At 50.1% G+C, this 22,500-nt stretch overlaps 1 protein-coding gene and 1 long non-coding RNA gene across 16 annotated transcripts in view; one reads left to right on the top strand and one right to left on the bottom strand.

Moving 5' to 3' along the window:
* The window catches only part of macf1a (microtubule actin crosslinking factor 1a), a 137,059-nt gene that overhangs the window by 111,196 nt on the left and 3,363 nt on the right, over positions 1-22,500 (bottom strand). For 13 of the 15 annotated variants that reach the window (XM_055513007.1, XM_055513008.1, XM_029166137.3 and 10 more), the window contains exon 2: positions 22,186-22,417. In XM_055513007.1, the coding sequence (XP_055368982.1) occupies positions 22,186-22,408 (223 nt within the window). In that variant the 5' untranslated portion in view covers positions 22,409-22,417. Of the gene's footprint in view, positions 657-16,277; positions 16,940-22,185; positions 22,418-22,500 lie in introns of those variants that run through there. The other 2 variants (XM_055513010.1, XM_055513012.1) reach the window with 2 other exon arrangements.
* LOC114865219 (uncharacterized) lies at positions 17,078-17,532 on the top strand. The gene is made up of 2 exons (XR_003787488.3): positions 17,078-17,216; positions 17,301-17,532. It is a non-coding gene; the product is annotated as an uncharacterized LOC114865219 (long non-coding RNA).

The following is a 22,500-nucleotide window of genomic DNA, read 5'->3' as shown; positions in this document are numbered from 1 at the left end:
TGATACAGTTGTCATTCACCGATGTCTGTGTGCGAGTCTGATCAGCTCACAGACAGATTAAAGAGCAGGAGACGAGCTCTCAAAGCACGTCCCTGATCTTAGGACGCGTTCGTTCCTTTCACGCGTGACTCATTTTAACGTCAGACGGAGCCTCGCGTCATTTTAACCAGCAGGTTGTCTCCAGGTACCGTTAGCGGCCGCTACCACCGCCGCAATTGTGGGAAACATAAATAAACAGAGGTGCGGGCTTTCTCTCTCCACATGCCTTCATTCATAACAGGAAGCCAATGGAAAATATGAACACACAGACTGCGAGGAGGACAAACACGGGTCTGGACTTCAGCCTGTGAAGTAGAAATGACTCCTACGTTCATCTGAATCAGCCAAATTGATGTGTTTCCTCCTTCAAAATTAAGTTAAAATTAAACATGCGTCACGTTAAATAAGGTAACACTGTTTGTGTTGTGGAAAGTGTTTGCCTACATTTGCAAATAAAATACGAGTTCATTTCCATCCAGTTGTTTTCACTGTTACCTGAAATGCTCTGGAAGCAGACAGTAATGAAATCGCTCCCACTGTGATCCCCGTCTCTAACAACGCAACTCGCCTGTTGACAGAGAATCAGCAGGAGGGCAGATACATCACACGTGGTCTCCTGGGGGACATCAGACGACCTCGGATCGTGACCCGACCCACAAATTACAGAACGAGAAAGCTGCCAATTTCCTCCTTAATATGTTCCAGGGGGATTTGGGCTGAGTGAGTGCACGCACGCACGCACACAGACACACACGCACACCTCTTTTGTGCAGCGATATGAAAACTCTTTCTAAAAATACCATTATGCAAAAGCTAGAATGCCACATGAAAACACCTTCCACGTGCTGAGCTCCAAAGTCCTGATCAGACAAAGGAGCCGCGTGTTAAAAGCTGACACGCTCAGAAATCCGCTCAGCGAGGCTGAACGCTCCCTGAAACTATGTTCACGGGATCCTGCCATCGGCACCCTGGACGCACCAGGCCTGGTGCGGCGACTGGTAACCATAGCAACGGGACCGCCGCTAGCTGCCGGCGTCGCACGCGTTGTTGAAGCCGTAGCAACGCACGCATCCTCCAAACGACGAGACCAGCGTGAGGTGCAAAGAGCAAGTGTGTGGCAGCCACTGAATCAGCACTGAGCGACAGGGAGAGGACGATGAGGGAAGGATTTATTTACCTGTTGGATGATGATAGCATCAGCAGCAGCAGCAGCAGCGACATGGAAGAGAGAGCAGAAGGCATCTGGTTAGAGAACGCAATAAATAAAACTAAAGACATCCACATCAAATCAACTTACTGACGGAAACACACTAAGCAGAGCTATCAGTGAACTTCCATGATCCGATGTAAAGGGGACTATTGGTGAATACAAACAGCAGCAAGTGTGAGTGAGAGCTGCTGAATGGATGCGTGGACAGCGTCAGACGGTGGAGGTGAAGCAGCTCGGGGCCTCAGCAACACATCAAACAAAGAGGCATTCATTTAGGGAAACCGGGTGTAGAAGGCCGGCGCTGGTCTGACTGGGAGAGGACTGTTTTCCCCCAGCAGCCAACGGTCAGGTTTTACTTCCCACCTCAATTATCAGCATTTGCTTTTGTACACGGGTCCGGTGGAGTGGAGCACTTAAATAAATGCCTGTTCCCCAGTGAGCCTCTTAATCTCCCATCCTTTGAGGGCGACGTCTCGCCCATTAATGCCTGAACAGACTCTCCCGCTGGCACTGGTGCGGGTCCAAGCCACATCACCTGATTCATCATGTCACACCAGCCGCACATTAAAGTGATTCCCGGCCTTTGTTTTACCATGCGTAGCATTCCTCACCACAACAAAGCTCACAGGCGTCCAGTTCAATTCTGCTCACTTTTCAGGTTGTGATCAAACCTGCTGTAAACTCTCCATGCGTCAGGTCCTGTTAGTGAGGATGTGGTGTAACACTGTACATGAGGCAGGCTGTTTGGGAGTCATAAATATTCATGGTGCTGCACAAAAACGTGTCCCCCACTGCTCTGCTGCAGCGCATCGGTTCCTTGCTGGAGATCCCACACGTTTCACGAGGCACAAAATGATTTCAACGCTTTAGAAAAACAATGAAAGGAGAACGGTTGAGAGCGCTACACTTCTAAATACAGTGGACAATTGCGTTTGCTCCTATTGCTTCACGCGTGACATTTTATTGAAATAGTAACTGTGGCAAAACAAAGACACAGGTGAGCAAACAAAAGGCGTCAATAAAAGAAAGTGTCTGAGACAGAAGTGAATCTGGGTTTAAAATCTGATGTTGACACAGTGTCAGGGAGGGGCTGCATCCAAACCTGATAAGCAGACAACCACCACCGGCCTCAACACGTCCACCCACAAACCATTACATGAGCCGCCGCAGCAGCTGCAGGCTGAAGCATTAGAGCAATTATCTCACACGTCTTCTAAACTGATGTCGTCTTCTATTACAGACGTCTGAGGAACTTCCTCGTCTTTCAGTTTTGGAGGCTTGTGACAACTTAAAGCTCAGGTTTCCATTAAACGCCTATTTAAGTCGCTGCGCTTTGATTGCACCCATGTTAAACTAAGCTTTGTGTCTGCAGATGTGCACACGGGTCGACCGTGTGTACAAGTCTGAACATCAACCGAGCTGGTGAGAAGCACATGTGGGCGAAAAAGTTGAAAGGAAGCTGACAATGTGGATGAAAGACAGAGTGGGAATGAGCAAGTGGGAGGAAACGCGATGACAGAGAGGAAGCAATCGGCTGTGAAGGTGAAGGGAAGGAGGAGAGGGATGACAAACGAGGAGGAAATAAAGAGAGCGACTCAGCACCAGGAGGGAACCGGAACCGAGCTGCTCTCAGCAAACCTGGTACGGTCCAACAGAACCCACCAGGACGCGGTCCCCGTCCTACAGGAGCTAATGACTCCTGCGCTCATCAGGACCGGGCGTCTGTAGTGTTATAAATATGAATGGGTGAATATGTGATGAGAGACAGGACCAGCTTCAAACATAGTCAGCACCGAATAAAAGTCAGGACTCACGCCGAGGATGTGAAAAAGAAAAGGTTCTGCAGCCGTTTATGGAATAAAGAACCAGAACCTTCAATACCTCATCACAGCCTGAAGAAAAGACCAACATTTAGCACTGACCACTAATGACCCATTCCTCCTTTGAGCCAATTAGCAAAAACCACTGAGGCACATGTTCATTAATAATAAATTTTTCTCATGATCAGCGAATTTGGCCAAAATAAAGCAGCTGATTCCAAACACCCCAGGAGAGTGTTTGTTTGAGTCAATGAGGCTTTACAAAGTCTCAGTATTTAAAAGTAGACACAGTAGTTTTTCATTGGTTACAGTAAAAAAAAAAAAAAAAAGCACCAACGAAGTACAGCATCAAGTTAAACAGCAGCAGGACGGACGTGTGGAGGGATGGTTTTCCCTCAGTAAAGGGAACATTCCACATTTCAGCTGCTGTTGATATGAATCTGAATCAGTTCTCTTTTGTCAACTCAGGATGTGGAGCGGCTCAGTTCAGGCAGGAACTGGAGCAGTTTCACTGAAAATGACTCTGAAAACCATTAACTGGTCGTGCTCAGGCAGAACTCCTGCAGCACGAACGCACACGCGGACGCTCCTCGTTTCATTAGAGGCGTAATTAATCACGGGTCCTTAACGGCGCTCACAAGGAAACTGTGCAGAAGGAGCGATGGAGCGAAGCAGGGAGGCACACGTTGAGTCCTCAGCCTCGAGTCCATGAAAACAGACCCAGGTCTGCAGAGTTCACAGAACCGACCCTCCACCCGACCCCGACCCCATGAAGACATGGGTCATTTATTCAGTCCCAACACAAGCCTCTGTGCACTGATATAATTAGGAAGGTATTAGTTGTTTCAACTGCAGGCTGACGAGCAGTGACTCATTTAATTACCCTAATTGTCAAACCAAAATCAGAGCACAGCAGCTGCTCTGGCGGCGAAACCGTATGAACACATGAGAAATGTGTCCACACCCTGTTCTGTGGCCGCAGCCAGTCATCCTGCACAACATGCAAATACCAGCGAGGCGCTCCCTGAGACCCCGGCAGCTGCTCTGCCGGCGGCCGACCGTCCAGGAGGCGCGAACGAGCCCAGTGGAGGACGGCTCTCATTACCACGCTCCCTGGACGTCCCCTGGTGAGCTCGGCTCCGTGTGAATACTGGCTCCGGCTCAGCGCATCCTGTAGCTGGAGAGAACGAGATAAATTTAACCCAACTGTTGCGTTAGAGACTGCTGTAGAATAAAGATCATGCAGCAGCAGCGGCAGCAGCAGCAGGGAAACTCCAGCCAAGAGAGACAGGTGGCAACAACTGGGCTACGGATCACATTCACTCCTCCAGCATCGCCGGCCTCCACCCGGCCAGGATGCCGGAGGCGTTACTCAGTGGTCGCACACGCACAGACACGCACAGACGCACACACACCTGTTCAGAGCGCTCATAGAGCTGCAGCGCTGACCGTCATCACTTATTTGAGGACAAGGAACCTCATTAATCGGCTCTGAACTGAGGAAGCAAACTTATCCATCATCAGTTCAAACACAGAAAAATACCACTTCACAATGACAGAGTTTATGATACGCATCAGAAAAGGCCACAGATAAAACAACGATCAAAGAGCATCTTTGTCTGAGACGGGGCTTGAAGCAGAGCTGCATTAGGAGCTAAAGGTCATTCACTGAGAAGCACCGTTAACATGGAACCAAAAGCATTGGAGGAATTTCACACGTTTGCTCGGTAGCTGCCGGGTGATAAAAGTCGTGTCAAACTCCTGCATCATCGGTGGAATCTGAGACGCGAGGCTGTCGTCGGCTCTCAGACATAACAGAGGCGCTGCTGCAGGAGAACGCACAAACACAGGCCTCTGTTCCACTCGGCGCTCGCTCAAGTCTCCTTCCTGCTTCTCACTCACATTTTCAATGTTCCCTCCGTCTCTTTACTGAATCTCTTCTCATCAACTGAGCCACGGCTCCTTTCTTTATTGCAGTCCAGATACTAACTGAGCCTCGGTTTCAGCTTTAATGCCTAAATCAACCGCATGCATATTTTCCTGGATTAGAGTTTAAGTTACAGATTTAATCCATTCAACAAAACAACTTTGCTGCATTCCTCTTCTTTCCCCTGTCAGCAGCTACACTTATTCACACCACATGCTTTCATTTCTGTAATAATCAGGACAAAACTGAGTTTGCAGGAAGCAGCACTAATACGATTCTGTCCTTTTCTTTGGTTGAAGTTCAGACAGTTGCACACGTGCTCATTATATAACAATAATGAACTGGTTCTTTACAGAAACACTCTATTGGGGCTCCAGGGTTTCCCACAGGGCTAGAAGTCATGTAGCAGCATATTCAGCATTCAGTGCCAGGAGATTTAAAGGGAGCGGGAGTGGATTCACACGCTGCAAGTGAAGGTTTGACTGGAAAAGAAAGACAGGACAGATGGAGACGAGGAGCTGCCTGACCTCCACCAGGGGGCTGAGTTCAGAGAGGACGAACATCCAGACTGAGGAGGAGGAGGGAGTGAGTCTGAACACCACAGGGGCGAGGACGGGAATGAAGTAAAAGCAGCCTCGTCTCCTTTGTCTATGATGAAGATTTCATCCACTTTGTACTCGCCCCCCCTCTTCCTTCTCTACTGATGCGATCAGAGTGAAAGGGAAATGGCCTGGTGCAGGGCTGTGATGAAGCTCTGCTCACACCCACCCACAGCACAGAGCCAGAACCGCACTGGAGCTACAGCTACAGCACAGACCGGTCGCACCCTGCCACAGAGAAGCCCAGCGCCTGCAGAAGGCCTGCAGAAGGTCAGACGGATGGATGGATGCATGTTTGTTACCAAGTGATGATCAAACAGAGCAGTGAAATGACTCAGCTCTGCCTTCCTCAGCTTTCAAAGTCACAATCACACAGAGGAAGACAGGCTAACCTCCACTGTGAAGCCTCTTAGAAGCTCATCATACTTTGATAATTCTTGAAATTATTAGTGCAATTAGACTCCACTAGTTTGTATGATATGATGGATATGAGTCAAAGATGCAGGCAGTGAGGGAAAGTGAAATAAACTGGGACATCCCCACTTTAGACATCAATCAGTGATTAAACACTAAGGACCACAATGCACAGAGACATTTCACAGACATCCTGTATTCGTGGACTCGGTCTGAAGCTGCAGGTAAAACCAAGCTGCTTCATCATAACTGATAAACGAGTCATGGGTCTGAGCATTGAGGAGGAGACTCCAACCTGACTGGTTTACTACACTATCAAATTTCCTCTATTCTCAAACAAAAGCCAGAAATTCCAGTGGAGGTCAACAACAAGAGAGTGAAGATCAGCAATTTCTTTGCCTGAAAAATCCAATGTAAAGCAGGTGTGGAGGCACAATTTACATGTTGCACGTGATGGAGGCTGGACACCGTTCATCAAGCATCGGAACGTCTCCAAAGATCCTCAAGGAGACACATAATGCTCGTTAATGCTGTACAGTTGCCATGACATCCCCTTTGTTTTCACGTGTTGGTTTTGCTATCACTGTCACGCCGGGGAAAGTCAGGCACCAGTTACCGAACATCACCAGGCAAATGCTGTGTTCTTGCTGAAACAGAAACCGCTGGCAGTCGAATTGTCACGCAACGCGTTTGACTAAGAGCCCACAGATGCCACTCGAGGACGGCTCAGCTACTGGATGGTTGACTAGCGTCACCCACAGAGTGACCTGATTCCACAGAACCACGCGGACGAGTAGACAGTTTGTGCTCGCGGCGCTGCATCTTCAATACTCATAGCTTTTTTTAAAAACATGCAGACTTTGAGGAAACAGGGCAGAGGCCGACTGCCACCTGGCTTCTGACACGCAAACAGCTCCTCCGCCTCTCGTTTATTTTGCTCCACAGGAACCAGTACGTTAGAAATCTAAATCCATAGTACGAGCTGATAAAAGAGAACATCTGATCAGAAAAGGACTCCAGTCATCGTCTCGTCTGAGCCCAGAGCTCCGTGTGGTCCTGTGGGTCCAGGATGTGGTTGAAAAGGTAAACCTTACATAACTACAGACTCATTTAGACCAAAGGCTTCACCGAGCTGAAATGTTATAATTTGCAATACATTCAACCTGCGCAGTCATCAATCCTTCAGTGCTTCAGGCCACGTGTCACATATTCCCAGTATGAACTCTCCTCTTTCTGCCAGTGATACCTTTAAGCACAGAAAACGCAGAAGCAGCAGTTTTCAGCCACACGTTAGCGGATGACTGACAGACACTGAAGTCAGCACCAGCTGCAAAACATGCATCAATAGATTAACTGGACCTCCAAAGAGATGAGGGAAACGAGGGTTAATGAATATATAGATGAATGTTTAGAGATAAAAACAGTGATGCACAAATAGACAAATACAAACCAAATATACCTTTAAAAAGCTAAACTGACTTTTCCTGCAGTGCACAGTTTTTAGTGTCAGTTACGCACGGTTCTCGAAAAGCTGGAAATGCTGCTTGACTTCATGAAGCTGTGCATGTGAAAACACATTCATCAGCTCTTTGGGAAGCGCCAACGTGGGCTTGGGACAGAACGCAGTGTTTGGGAAGCGCTGGAGTCTGAAACCGCTGGGCCTAAATGAGAAACAGAAGCGGGGCCTGGAGACGAGGCAGCGGCGTTTAGACACAACAGGACGTTCATTTTTAGATTCCTAAAAGAACCGTCAACCCCGGGGGAGACGAGCGCGAGTCCTGGGTGGACGCTGGGACGGGGAGAAGCTGGAGGTGGTTACTGTCACTGTGGACCCTCCTGCCTGCGCCTCATTCCACACTGTCACTTTAAGAATGCTGCCAGAGAAAGGCCCAACTTCCTCTCTCTCCTCCCTCCAACATGTTTGTTATGTCAGGAATGTTTTCCAGTCTCACTCTCTCCCCGTTCTGCTGTGTCACTGCCACACACACACACACAGTTATGATCTGAGGAATTTAAATGAAGGTGAATGTGTGTTTTGTGGGGGTGCAGCGATGCACGTCAGCACTAAAACAAACTGAGACCGCACTAGAAGTGTGAGCTTTGCTCAGGGAAAGTGGCTCTTCAGGCTCTAAAGCACACAAACAGACACAGCAGCCCTCAGCTCCAGTGAGCTCAATGTTAGATCCCAAGGCCAGGGAGTAGGTGCAGGCTGAGTGGGTGAGGTGAGGTCAGACCTGGGTCTAGTGGAACTCGACATTATATTTTGACTGTCATGGTTCAAGGATTTCAGATAGGAGCTCATCATAACTTCACCGTCAGCAGCATTAAGGTCTGAAGACGAGGATGTGAGGAGGGAAGCAGAAAACGATTACCTTCATGCCGATGGTGCCATAATTAAAAAGGATTTTGGATTTGAAGATGTATTTCTTACATTGTTTGTTGCTTTGCTGTCGATCGCTCACTCCCGTGGAAACAGGAAATGACCACATGCTCTGTGCAGGAAGTGTCTTACAGTGAATCTGTAATCTCCAACAAAGTGACTCAAGTTCAAGTGTGATCATGTGAATCTGACCTAGTCACATCTGCCCCCCCTCCCCCTCCTGTGAAGCCTTTCACACCTCTAGGGCTGTTGCCACGGTCTCTCCCTGCCTCCACCTCATCCCTCCCTGTCCAGGAATGCTATATGCTGATTAAACGCTTAGATTAAAGCCAAGTGGACGCGGTAGATGGGTTGGGGGGCAGGGATGGAGGAAGCGATGAGGATTAGCAAAAGAGGGGTGACAGACGGGAAATCCGGGAACCTGCTAACGTGAGGGAGCAGATGAGCAGCGCCCACCCTCCCCCACTCCTGCCCTCCTTATCATCCCTTCACTGGTTGGTGGCATTTAGTAAAACCATTAGACAGATTCAGACCACCCAGTGTTGAAAACATATCTATTTCTGCTTTAAATGCCATTATTATCCTTTTCTCTATTTGTATTGTTAAAAAAGGTCTGACTTTGCAGATGCAGCCAAAAAAAAAAAAAAAACAGGCAGGATTATTGGTGAGGAGGCTTTTACACACATGGGAGGATTAGGTGTAGAAATCAATACCCACAATTAAGCTGTCAGTCCACGTGCCGTACAGAAAGAGGGTGCGGGGTCCTGCTGCTGCATCCTGAGTCCGTCTTGTCCTGTCATGGGACTTACCCCATCTCAACTCAACAATCCTTTTTTTTTCTTTTTAATTTATTTAGCTCATTTTACAGAGAATTAAAAAAAAAATAATGCAAACCAAACTAAACACTTTCTGTCAGATATCCTGACAACAATTAGCAGTTGGGGGTCAATGAACCTGGCATGATTCTAGTGTTTTAGCATCATCTCATCTCCTGGACAATGTGTATTGATCGGACGGGCCCTGGAGCAATCAGGTCTGATCTCTGACTTCAAACTGTGCGAGATAAAGGCCGACACTGGGCAGAATCAATACACAAGTGATCTGATGCTAAAGTAGACAGAGAATGAAGAGCATTAATTAGTGTGAAGGCAAAGGTCCATGACCAATTCTAATAAAGAAGGTATTACTAGAACAATCATCTACAGTAAAAGTCGCTGGTTGATGAACAACAATGCTCTCGACTCACGTCAGCTGATCATCTGGCAACTTCGTTTTATTGGATGCTTAGAATTGAATGCATGCACAAACCCCCAGTGACATTTCTCTCAGAAAATGCCTGCAAGATGGTAATTTTAGAGTTTCTCAATTAGGAGCAAAGCCTGTTAAGAGAAGGAGCTGGAGCTGCAGGAGATTAACAGTAGCTCTGACTACTGACCTAGTAAAGACAGAGGAGAGGAGAAAAATGACACGAGGCTGTAACAAAGAACGAAGCAGAGGCGAATGAAAGCGTCACCTGATACGACAAACATGGAAAATGTCTCTCTGCAAACTAAATTCCACCCAGGAACGAGTGTGCATAAGAAAACAAGACTCTGGAGCGAGTCATAATAACAGCATGATGAGGGTTTCATCAAGGACAAGCTAAACAGAACATCAGTCACAGACAGGCTGCGCGTGGTCCTCCACAAAACAACCATTCATCACTGCAGCGATACCCTGAATCACTGAGGGCTGACAATGATCAGCTGTTTGTCACATTAATGCCCCTAAAGTCAAACATGAAGCTCCTCTGTAACCTCGTTATCAGCACCTCAAAAATCCCTGATGTACTGGAGGTGGGAGGAGGGAAAGGAGGAGGACATTAGTGCTGACACAAAAAGGCAAGAAGCTTACAGGGGGATTGTTGGGGTTTTAAATGGCTCTGCATTAAAAGAAAGGCGCTGAAATACAGCGCCGTGGCTGCAGCATGTGCACCAGGGTCCAACATGGCAGCTGCAGGTGCAGCTCCCACTAACGGAGGCTCAACACAAGCACAACAGAAGCAACAGGCCACAGCAGCCACGCGTCCCACCAGCCCATCATCACTGCAGCAGCATCAGTGGTGCAGGCCTGACACCGGGGACCTGGTCCTGGTCCTGGACCTGGGCCTGGGCCTGGGCCTGGGCCGGCCACGCCGTTGCTGTAGTAAAGTAGATGAATGGGATTAGAGCCGGGCCCCCGCTGGGGGGCCTGTCTGTGACGTCCAACCAGGACGGAGCAGATTACACTCACAGCCCGATTTGAATGGCAAATCCTCACAGGCACGAGCACAAGGAGCGACGTGGAAGAGGACACACACCAGGCTTGAAGCGTGGACGGTAGCAGGAGACACACAGTCAGCTCCAAGTCAGGATGCATGCTGGGAAGTGTGTGTGTGTGTGTGTGTGTGTGTGTGTGTGTGTACACCTGGACAAGCTACCGGAGCGGATTAAAAGTCACCCTGCAGCTCCTGCACCGTCGCACTCAGGGTCAACACTCACGGCTACTCAGCACATCCTTTCATCTCCTGGGATTTAGCAGCAGAACACACGTCCTCTGACTGGACCCACGGTTCACACGGTTATTGTGGGGTTGAGATTAAAGCAAGCAGGTGTGTACAGTTTAAACAGCCCCTTCAATGCTGGATGCTTTATCAGCTAACGAACGTGATCTCTGTGCTGAGACTAAGTAATTAGTCAGCCTTTACTGTACGAGGGACTGAACCCTTCACTGTGAGCAGCTCAAGCAGCAACAGGACTCGGCATCAATCATTCCTAATCTCCCCTTTATGCCTTTTCATGTTTCACCAACTCAATCAGAGAGTCCACCGTCAGCTGCCCTGACGCCTGTGAAGTCTGGAGATGAACATTTGGAGGGTTTCCTTCCATGAATCTGCACAGACGACCTTTATTCCATCACTTCATACACGTCTGTAACTTTAAAGACACGTCCTCCTCCTCCGCCTTCAGTCTCACTGGGACAGAGCGTGATTGAATAACTGTCTTGGTGACAGGAAGATGGAGAAGCAGGGGGCACTATGGACTTATGTTACTGTGTCAGCAGCAGCTTTCATGACTTCATTAGAGAATTAACAGCAAGAGCACAAAGGACACTGAATAAAAGCAAGAACCAGAACCACCAAGATTAACAACTTAAGCTTTCCTCCGCAGGATAAGAGACGAGGAAGGATGTCAAAAGGTTAATGCAACTTACGAAGCTCCATCTAGAAAAACAAGAATGATTCTTATTCTGAAACAAAGTCAAACGTCTAATAGTTGGTGTTGATGTGGAAACAACGATGGAGCGTCTCCTTCACACTGATGAGTCCTATAGAGGACAGAGAGGAATCGATGCCTCCTGCACAGCAGCGGCCATAATTAATTTATTACCTGCACCTCACTCTGTCCTACTTCATCAGCTCTGTAGCTTCTTATACACACACACACACGGACACACACGTTCAGCTAAAGAGAAACTGGAACCACAAGACGCTGCTGAGAGGAGACATCCATGTGAAACGACCACAGTAACTTATTAGAAACACTGAGCTGCAGTGGAGTGAAGCTCGGACTGAGCCAGCGACAGGATGTGACCGTGCTTGTGTCTCAAAGGGCAAAGCAGCAGCGCGTCCCTCCTCCCGTTTCCTCCTGGAGTCCTGCTATTGATTCGCATCAAGGCACGACTCCAAGGATCCTGCAGCGTGTGCACACGGACACACACACAAACACACACACAATGACATCACGCGTGGCCGCGTCCACGGACGCTCTTGACCTATATTTGCTCCTTCAGATGAACGCACACGGCCGCATCCAGAGACGCCGCCTCCTCTTAGAATCACTCAGCACGAGGAAGCGCCGGCGGAGACGGAGCAAACGTCCCGCTGCTGCATCGGAGGCTCCAGAACCTCGCAGCGCTAGGAGATGTGGGTCAGACACACAGGCCTCACTGTTACAGTCCGGCATGAATGCGAGGCCTGTGCTGCCGAGGAGAGAGAGCCACTGTTACAACAGCAGCGACGCACACATCGGGGCGCCCGCGACCACACGGCTCGACTTCCCTGGAACACACGCGCACACAATGAGGCTCATTGATTATTATACTAGAAATCAGCTGGGTGCTGGTTATGTAACGAAGCGCTGCAGAGAACGAGAGGAAACAAAAAAGCAGAGAACAAGCATCACACGGACACATTCCCTGCACGTCAGAGTCATTTTCACACGAATGCTGCATGTTATTTCCTTTCATGCAAACTGCCTAATGTTCCCTCCGTTTGCATTTCCATACTGCATGTTTTACTGATGCAATAACAAGCAGCTGTGCAGAGAGCAGCGGAGCCCAGAGCTCGGGGCAGATTTCCCCGCTGACGCCTCCCAAGCAGCAGGGAGCGATTTCCAACTCGGTCAGCATTTGAGTTTCCCTGCCGCAGCTCTGGCAGCGTTTGCTTTTCCTGCCAGCGCAGTCAGGTGCTGCTGGAGAATGTGACCAAACAGGAAGTAACGTGGGAAAGCAGAGGGGGGGGGGGGGGGGGGGGGGGGAGAGATGTGAGGAAAGTGGAATGAGGGCGAGGAGAAAAATCGATGCTGGAGGAGAGAGTGAGCAGTGAAATAAGACAAAGAAGGAAAGAGAGAGCGTTGATTCAAGCGCTTAATAAAAAAATGTAACACGCAGCACATGAACGACGATGACAGGAATGAGGAGGAGGAGGAGGAGGAGGAAGCTGTGCTCTTCTGGACTCAGGTCCTCCGTGAGAGGAGCAGGAGCTGGAAGGGGAAACTAGGCCACGTGGAAAAATGCAGCTGTGGTGATGCAGCTGTGATGATGCAGCTGTGATGATGCAGCTGTGATGATGCAGCTGTGATGATGCAGCTGTGATGATGCAGCTGTGGATGTTTCGCTGTCTGCCTCTTCTCGCCCTCGTCGGCTGCTGTGCCGCTTCCTCCTCTGAAGTTACACACTTCTACCTCTGCTTTTCCATTTCTCCATCTCCACTAATGCTTTCTCCAATGTCAGCGATTAGTCCAATTACCGGAGGAACACTTTACCTCCCTCGCCGTCTAATTTGACCTCCAATGGGACCACATCGGTCCAGACGCATGACGTTTCTCCGACAGAGCTACAGAACAGGACACGCGACAGCGAGGCCGCGTGGGCGACGACATATTCAAAGCAGCAGATAGATGTGATAATGGGCTTCATGGGCCGAACACAGGCGCCCTTTGTGTGACTGCGGCGTGTGGAGAATCAGAAGGACAAACACAACCTAAGAGCTGCCATGAAACCCTCACACACAAATGATTTGAGACCTGCATCTCCTTCAGGTCATTGACCTCTGACTTCACAGACACACAGTCGATCAGACTGACAGCTTCAGCTCACGCTGTGCATGACGTGTGTATCAGCTAACAGCTAGCAGCTAACAGCTAAAAGCTAACAGCTAACAGCTAAAAGCTAACAGCCAACAGCTGATGAGTTAGAGGCGACGCCGTATTTAGCAAAGACCAACTTCTACGGCGCCGTTTAAACAGCGTAGCCTCGACCAGAACAGAAAGTGAACCGGTTCTGGTGCCACAGGACAAACTCTGAGCTCCGACTCGCTTCCTCGTGTCTATATTTGTAAAAGGCCAAAGATCTTAGAGTTTTTCTAAACGTCTGATTGTGCCGTTTCCTTCCAAGCTTCCTGTCTTATATTTAGCCGAGTGGATTGGTAACGACTGCTGTTTTAATCAACAGGCTGCCGTCATTGTAAATGTTACACTTAACCAGTCCAGACTCCACAGTTCCTCAGAATCATTTCCATGTCAACCGGCCTGGAAGCATCTGGATTTCCTCCGACTGCGTCCGCTGTGAGTCAAAGCCAGTATTTTTCCATACGTGACCCTCAGATATCCTGTCATTGTTACTCAGCAGTTACAGTTACGCTCGTGACACACACAAACACATCACGCTGCTGAATGATTTAGACCGGCTCAAATGTCCGGCCTCCATTTCAGGTCAGAGGAGGCCAGACTACGTTTGCATGTGCTCCACCTGACAACAGCCACAAGTGACACAGCCGAGGACTAATGGACTCCGAGAGAATGTGCGACTAAATAAATGAGCGCCAAAGAGGCAGTCGAGTCTTCAAAGAGCGAGACTCGATTAGACGGTGACACGGAGCAGCGCGGGCTCTGTTGTGGTGGACAGACTCCAGAAGACACAGGGCTGCTCCTATAGGATTACAGCCTCATTAGAGCTCTGACAAAGGACAGGGAGCTGGGACCGGGACGCCTGAAAACCCACAGAACCGCATCCTGCTCAGGTTTTTAGTGCGAGTACGAGTCCTGCAGCATCTGTAGCCGTGCAGAATCACCATCGATCATCAGAGCATCTGCATCTATGCTGAGACAAAGCAGCTTCCAGCCCAGCAGGGAGCGTGCACTGTACCAGTAATGACAGACCATCAGATAGAGCCTCTCAGACCATTAGGCTTCAACATCAAATATGTGCAGATTATCTTAAATCAATGTTCTTATGTGTCCAGCATTTAATCGCGCCTCTCATGGGGAACATCGGGTCTAATGTATTTACATACAGCAGGTCTGTTCACGGATGAAACCGAACAACAGACTGCACTTTAATGGATGAGAGATGGACTGAAGCCGTTCTGAAGTCACAGTCTGAGCGAGAGGGCAGATTTAGAGCCTCCTGCTGAGCTTTAGCACCTTGTCTATTATGAGCAGACACAGACTCGCATCCATGTGCGTCAGTAAAATACACACCTGCTTCTGAGAGCATCTGTTCAGACCGCCTGAGATATGAGTGGAATTTGTTAAGAAGACGTCGATGCCAGAAAGGTTCTAAAAGCAAACGTTGCACAGTCGACGCCTTCCTCTGCATCGATGCTTTGCTGAGACATAAGTAAGTACCTGCTGCAGAAATCAGCTACCACTTCGCTGCTCTGTAGGTTCTGGCTCAGATACGACTGACAGCGCGAGGCCACGTGTTTTCACTTTGCTCGGCGCTCGTTGGAGGGAGCGTTGCCACAGCGGAGACGCCGCGAACTCACTGAAAGCGTCTCCCGGAGGCGCAGTCCTCTGTGGTTACACAGGTTGTTTGCACAGGCACTCGATACAGATGCAGGAATAATAAAGACACACTCACTAAAGACACACACACACACACTAAAGACACACACACACACACACAGAGTTGAGTTTCATTATAGCGATCAATAATTTAAAGCGACCTCCTTTCATCAGCGCCAGCATCACAGATGTGACCCAGGTCCGTGGGCTGGCGCCCCCATCCGCACGCGCGCCCCCATCCGCACGCGCGCCCCCATCCTCACGCGCGCGCCCCTAATTCCAGTGGAGGCGTTCGTTTTAAATGAGCCCTGTCGTTAGGATTAGAAACCAGCACCAGCCCTGTGGACGCAGGGCCGCACACAGAACCGGGCCGGCAGCAACCCGACCAGCACCGGGTCGTTGTGTCACCGTAAAAGGCCGCTGGAGCCGAATCTGGCACAAACTCAACCTTTACTCCGATTTGCAGAGCGGCCGCTTTGATATTTACAGGACAAACAAAGAGGAGAAACACGAGCCGTGTTCGGGACACAACTGGACTTCCTCCGGTTCTCCAGAGCCCACGGGCCGGTCCAGAGGAGCCCGGCAGCCTCCGAACCGGCGTTCACCTAAAACACTACAAGGAAAGACTCCAGAGCATGAAACGAGCCGACTGGACCGAGGTCGGTTCCGTCAGACCCCGTGCGCCTGTGACGGAACCCAAACGGTCCCACACAGATCCGTCGCGGTCCGTCAAAGGGCAGCGAGAGGTTAAACGTCGTTATTGACCCGCTTTCGTAGCGCATCAACAGCCCGCGGCTCTTTACCTTTGTACCGCTCCAGCACGTCCTCGTACGCCTGCGCATACGCCTTCTCCTGGGAATGGTTCGTCGGCAGCAGACCCGGCACGAACCCGGCCATGGTGGCTCCGCCGCCGGCGCCGCGCGTGCAGTGCGTCGGCCTCAGACTAGCGCGGTGTCCCGGTGCGTCCTGCCGCCGCTCCGCCGCTCCCCGTCCGCCTCAGCGCCTCCAGAGGACGGCGTCAGCGTGGTGCATTGGCGCACAGCAGCCGCGCGCCTCCGGGCCGGCTCCGGTGCTCCTCCGGGGTACTTGCACAAAAACTGGAAGAAAGGCCTGAAGAGAGCGCGTTTGGGTTAACGGAGGTTACGTAAACGCCGCCGTCCGCTGCCGCCGTGTGTCGGTGTGTCCGCGGGAACGCGCGGCCGCATCGCCGGCTCGGTTCACGCTGTCCAGTCCCTCCAGGCGTCAGCGTCTGCTTCCACCCGCTGACGGCCGCTCTCTGCGCCTCCTGCGCGTCTGTGAGGGAGGGCGTCGATTCTCCACAGTCTGAGCGAGGGGAGGCAGCGGCTCCGCTTCCTTCCCCGGAACCGTATCCGGACCGCCGGGGCTCCCTGTGCCAGGTTTGGATCCACGTCCGGGCTGCTTCCCAGCCTTAATGGCCGCTTCCCACCGACGCTTTGCGGCGTAGAGCTCGGTCTGAACGTGCGCCTGTGTGTCTCTCCCTCCTCTGCTCACATTTCTCGCTGGCGGCCTTTCATCTCTCTCTACCGGCCGCTCCGGGAACCTTCGCCACAGGAATTCCAGGAGCCGGCGGGGGAGCGCTAGCTGCTAGCGGCTAGCTGCTGGCTAGCTTACATAGCCGCCGGTGCAACGTGGAGCCACAGCGCCACCCAGCGGCGGGGACGGTTAAGCGCAGCGACCCGGCCAGGCCAAAGGAAAAACCATGAACAGCATCACAACGCTTGGTCAGGCAATAACTACAATTAAATAATAATAATAAAATATAAAGGCAAAAGCATAAGTCACAACACAAATGAATTATTCTCCAGGTGAATGAAGAGATTATGAGGCTTCCACACAACCAGCCAAGGATCAGGACATGCACCTACTCCGATGTTCTGCATGTTTTCATTCACTCTGTGCTCATTTTACATGTTTGTTATTATAGTTTGTGTTCTGTTCCATATTATTTAGCATTTTTCTGTTTCTTGTGCCTATGTGATCTTTTTTATTCTCCTACTGTACATGTTACTGTACAGTAAATCAATCATATACATTGAAGCCGCTTCAGTGATTTATTCCATCCTGCACAGATGGTTGACACTTATAAAAAGCATTCTGCTTCATCCTAGATCATCCTCATTTCAAACCTCATTAAACAGCCACAATTGAAATGGTGGGGATCCATCCATCCATCCATTATCCTTCTGGGCTTTAATCCTATAGAGGCGCATAAATATGACCCTAAAACAAAGACCAGAGTCAGAGCCATGTGTCTTATGTCTTTAGCAGTATTGATTAGGAAACGAAACGAGTTGATGCAGATGTGAATGAATCAATTGAACTTGATCAAAATACAACTAAAAGCTGCACAGGTTCATATCGCTGCTCTGCGACCTGTGAGATCTTATCTGTGCAGGGATGTTCCCTGCTCTGTGTCGGATGATCTACAAAGCAGCGCTCCTCAACTTGGCATTCTCCTCCTGATCTCCTTCAAGTATGTGGGTCACCGCTGATTTAAAGGTTCAGGCATTAGCTGTGTGTCATCATTCGCAGTGCGCCCCCCATACACACACACACACACACACACACACACACACACACACACACACACACACACACACACTCTCTCACACACACACACACACACACGCACACACACACAGATCTAGCAATAGTCACATTCTTTACATAACAGAAACACTAATTCGTATTGTAAAACAAGCAATGAATGAAAATGAAAGAGAGATCAGTGTCAGATTTACAATTATTAAAAATAGATCAAAGCATCACCAAAAGCCCAGATTTATGCTAAACGTGAAGCCTTTGTTATGCTCCACTGCTACATAAAGTATTTATTTATTCAAGGACGAAGCAAACATCCATCGTCGCGTCTCTGCTGTTAGGACGCGCTCACAGCCATAACAAGTCATAACCCGGGAAGCGTCCACGGCACTGCAGACATCTGGCAAATCCATCTAAAGCACAACAACCGGACTGTCTCTATGTGAAACTCGTGGAAAAACAAATTCCACCCTGACTCAGTGTCCTGAGTGACTTGTGTTACAGTAATGTTCTCAGCAGCTGTTCATAAACATATTTACTATGTACACTATGATACTGAAAAAGCAGGTTGTACTTGAACAGAGAATCTCTTTTCTAATGTGTGAAACCTTTGCATCGCCACCTAGCGGTGGACAAAGTAATTACAACAAACTTGATTCAAATTTCTAGTCTTTTCACTTCCTTTGCTTGTCAGTTGTTTATCATTTATTATTCTTACGCCCTCTGTAATGTTCATTGTTGGTAAATGTTGTGTGAACACAGTTTAAAGCATTAACATGTGCGTATGAACTGACACTGACAGTGTCGCTCCGGGTTTTCCTCCTGCAGCTGTGTGTCCACATGCTCATATACGCGTGTGCGACAGTGTGCAGTGGTTGTTGTTGTGTGTCTGTGCTGTCATGCAGAGTCCAGCTGCACAGTGAATGTGCTCTGTGAGCCAAAAGGACATTCAGTCCTCATCAGCGTCCACTGCGCCTTCACCCCCATCAAACAAAAACACTGTGGCTGTGTGAATTGAGGGGGTGAAGCAGGAGACTGGGTCTAAAATGCCAGTTCAATCATAAAGCGTGTGCATGAGCATGAGCTATGGCTGAACCAAGAAGGCAGGTCATCAATGGGACCATCCAACATGTGATCAGAGTCCGTGTATGCAGCAGAGAGAGGGAGCAGTAACCTGCATGAGATGAACGTCTGCAGGTGAACACATTATTCACACTCATCCTGGCAACTTTCTGGCTTTTATGGAAAAGTTCTACATGAACTTTAAAAGGTGACCTTTCATTTTCATTCAGACTACATCTTCTTATTTCCCTGTTTCCTCTCCTCTGCCTCCGTCTCTCGTTCCGTCTTTCATTTATTGTCTTAATCTAAATTTTGACTCATTTTCTGGTTTCTTCATTTGAACCCCTCTCTTTCATGCTCAGCCGTTTGCCTCCATGTCTGTTCTCTTCCAACTGTTGCTCGTTCTCACCTCTGCTTCGTTCTTAACCCCTCGTTCTCCCTCTCTTTCTGCTTTATGACCTCGCTCCCCCTCATAGTTAGTTCGCGTTTGTCTTTCTTTAAACCTTGCCCTCCATCCCCCATTCCCTTCCCTTCCCCCTCTCTTTCTCCCCCTCACCCCATTTCTTTCCTCTGTTCATTACTTTTTTAAGCAGACTCTATCATTCACTCCTTTCTCCTTCCTCTTTTCTTGGGCTCCAATTTAAAATTCTCACACTCCCCCTTTCACTGTTTGTTTTGCCCCCTTTTATATCCAGTGTCATTCTCTCTCACCCCCGCCACCATTGCTTCTCCTCGCCTTTTGTAACCATGGCTACAGAGGAGACCGTGTCGCCATGGCAACAGGGGGACCATGCTGGGCTTTGGGCTGAAGCTCCCTATCCGCTGCCTGCAGAGAAAGGAATGAGGGAGGAAAAGCAGCAGGCAGGACGGCGGACGGCTAAGCTCCACACAGGCACAAACCGGAGGTCCTGATGTGAATAAATCAGCGCTCCTCGTGTCATCTTAGGCCGTCTCTCATCTAGATCTGATCAGATGCCAGTTGTTGTAAAAGCACTAACGCAGATGACACTTTTTGCAATTTTTACTCAGCGTCCTGCAGAAAAGTCCACTGAAGCGCCCTCTCCCACTTTAAGGCCAGACAGACGCTTTCTGTTGATCCCTGAACTCGCGCTCACACAAACAGAGAAACCAGCAGCTGCTGGAAGATTTCATTGACATTCGTGCTCAGCAGCGGAGCAGTGTGAATCACAGAGTCCAGTCGGGACAACAGCGTCTCCCTGTCTGTGAACTCATGGGCTTAAAGTGCTGCTTGTGTTTCCACAAACTCCATCAATTACTTCTGTCTCACTTTGTCTTCACAAAAGCAAGTTTCCTCCTGTGTTTATTACAGCACTTCTTCAGGAGAATCATCCGTCCACGCTGGTAAAAGCAGGCGGGCTGTGAGCAGCTTCATGCATTCATTTGCCACATTCCAGGCTGAATAGCAAATCCAGGTCAGTGTTATCACATAGTCAATGCTATGTCAACTATCACCACGCGAGGCTTCACCCGTGTGTGAAAACAAACCAACCGCACCGGAAACGGGAGCAGCTACAGAGTCAGAGTCAAGGATCAGGTTTTCTTCTGCTTTTTGTGTCTGTTTGTCTGTCTGTCTGCCTGTCTGTCTGATGCTCTGTCTGTCTGTCTGCCTGCCTGTCTGTCTGTGTGTCTGCCTGTCTGCCTGCCTGCCTGCCTGTCTGCCTGCCTGTCTGCCTTCCCGCCTGTCTGTCTGTGTGTCTGTCTGTCTGCCTGCCTGTCTGTCTGTCTGCCTGCCTGTCTGTCTGTCTGCTTGCCTATCTGTCTGTCTGTCTGTGTGTCTGCCTGTCTGCCTGTCTGTCTGTGTGTCTGTCTGTGTGTCTGTCTGTCTGCCTGTCTGTCTGTCTGCTTGCCTGTCTGTCTGCCTGTCTGTCTGTCTGCCTGTCTGATGCTCTGCCTGTCTGTCTGCCTGCCTGTCTGTCTGTCTGTCTGCCTGTCTGTCTGCCTGTCTGATGCTCTGTCTGTCTGTCTGTCTGTCTGTCTGTCTGTCTGCCTGCCTGCCTGCCTGTCTGCTTGCCTGTCTGTCTGTGTGTCTGTCTGTCTGTCTGCCTTCCTGTCTGCCTGCCTGCCTGTCTGTCTGTCTGTCTGTCTGTCTGATGCTCTGCCTGTCTGCCTGCCTGTCTGTCTGTCTGTCTGTCTGCCTGCCTGCCTGCCTTCCTGCCTGTCTGCTTGCCTGTCTGTCTGTGTGTCTGTCTGTCTGCCTTCCTGTCTGCCTGTCTGATGCTCTGCCTGTCTGTCTGTCTGCCTGTCTGCCTGTCTGTCTGTCTGTCTGTCTGTCTGCCTGCCTGTCTGCCTGGGGACAGGGCCGACATCGAGTCGCTACCTGCTGCCGTCAGAACCCCACACAAACAAGCGAGCGTGTGCCAGGAAGCCTCTCGTCCAGCAGCCGCGTTTAAAGGCTGCTCAGGATGATGTCGTCTCATTTCATAGTATGTGCTGGTGCTGCGTCCAGCTCCAGGACCCTCCTAACAGCCTGGAGGCAGGCGTTCATCTGCTCTCATGTTTTAATGCAAACGGGAAATAATTAGCGCAGCATCGAGACGATTTTGGAGGATAAACCACAGACTACATAGATATCAGATAAGATCTGCTTCCGAGCCGCTGCCTCGGTCTTTCTCTGTTGCAGCGAAGCGGCCGCTGCTGCGTCTGAGGGAAACCCAGCTCCTCCACAGAGACCACTAACCTACTTGTGTTACTGGGAGTGAAGTAGGACAAACGGGGGAGTCTGACCTGCAGCTCGGAGCGGTCGCACATGGACGCGCAGTGAAGACGGCTCCTAAACGTAACCTTTGACCTCTAGGTGAGGGGACAGAGCACCTCCTGCTCCACCACGTGTTTACTGCTTTCACCACTAACTCGCTTTCATGACGTTCCTGTCCTGTCTGTGGTTCTTAATGTGAGCCAACAAGCGCAGCAGAAGTCTCGCTGGAGGACGTCCTGCTGCCGTCTGAGCTGGAAGTCATGTGTTCATCACAGGGTGTGTGGATGAAACATCGCTGCTGTTTGTGCCCCGGACACGCATTGATCTCTGCTCACTACAGACACCGGACCCTGGTGCTGAGCAGCTCCTACCTGCCACTCGGACCACGGCCCGCTCCGCCGGGTCCAGCACCGAGTCCTGGCTCTTCCTCTTCCTCCTCTCGTGTCGGGACAGGTTCCACGGCAGCGTGTCGCCCGGCGGGCCCACCGGCCCAGAGGGACACGGGGACAGAGACCCCCCCGAGCGCTCGCTGCGGAACGACGGCTCGCTGACGCAGGAGCGCTCGCTCAGCGTGTCGTCGTCTGAGGACTCCATGGGTCACGGCTGCAGAGAGGAGAGGAGAGGAGAGGAGAGGAGAGGAGGGGAGACCTTTGACCTTTAACAAGACGTTTAATTCACACATAAAT

Source organism: Betta splendens, chromosome 11 (assembly GCF_900634795.4).
Source record: "Betta splendens chromosome 11, fBetSpl5.4, whole genome shotgun sequence".
In the NCBI taxonomy this organism is placed as follows: Eukaryota; Metazoa; Chordata; class Actinopteri; order Anabantiformes; family Osphronemidae; genus Betta; species Betta splendens.
The sequence above is the reverse complement of the archived record's forward strand: the minus strand, read 5'-3'. Positions and strand labels throughout refer to the sequence as shown.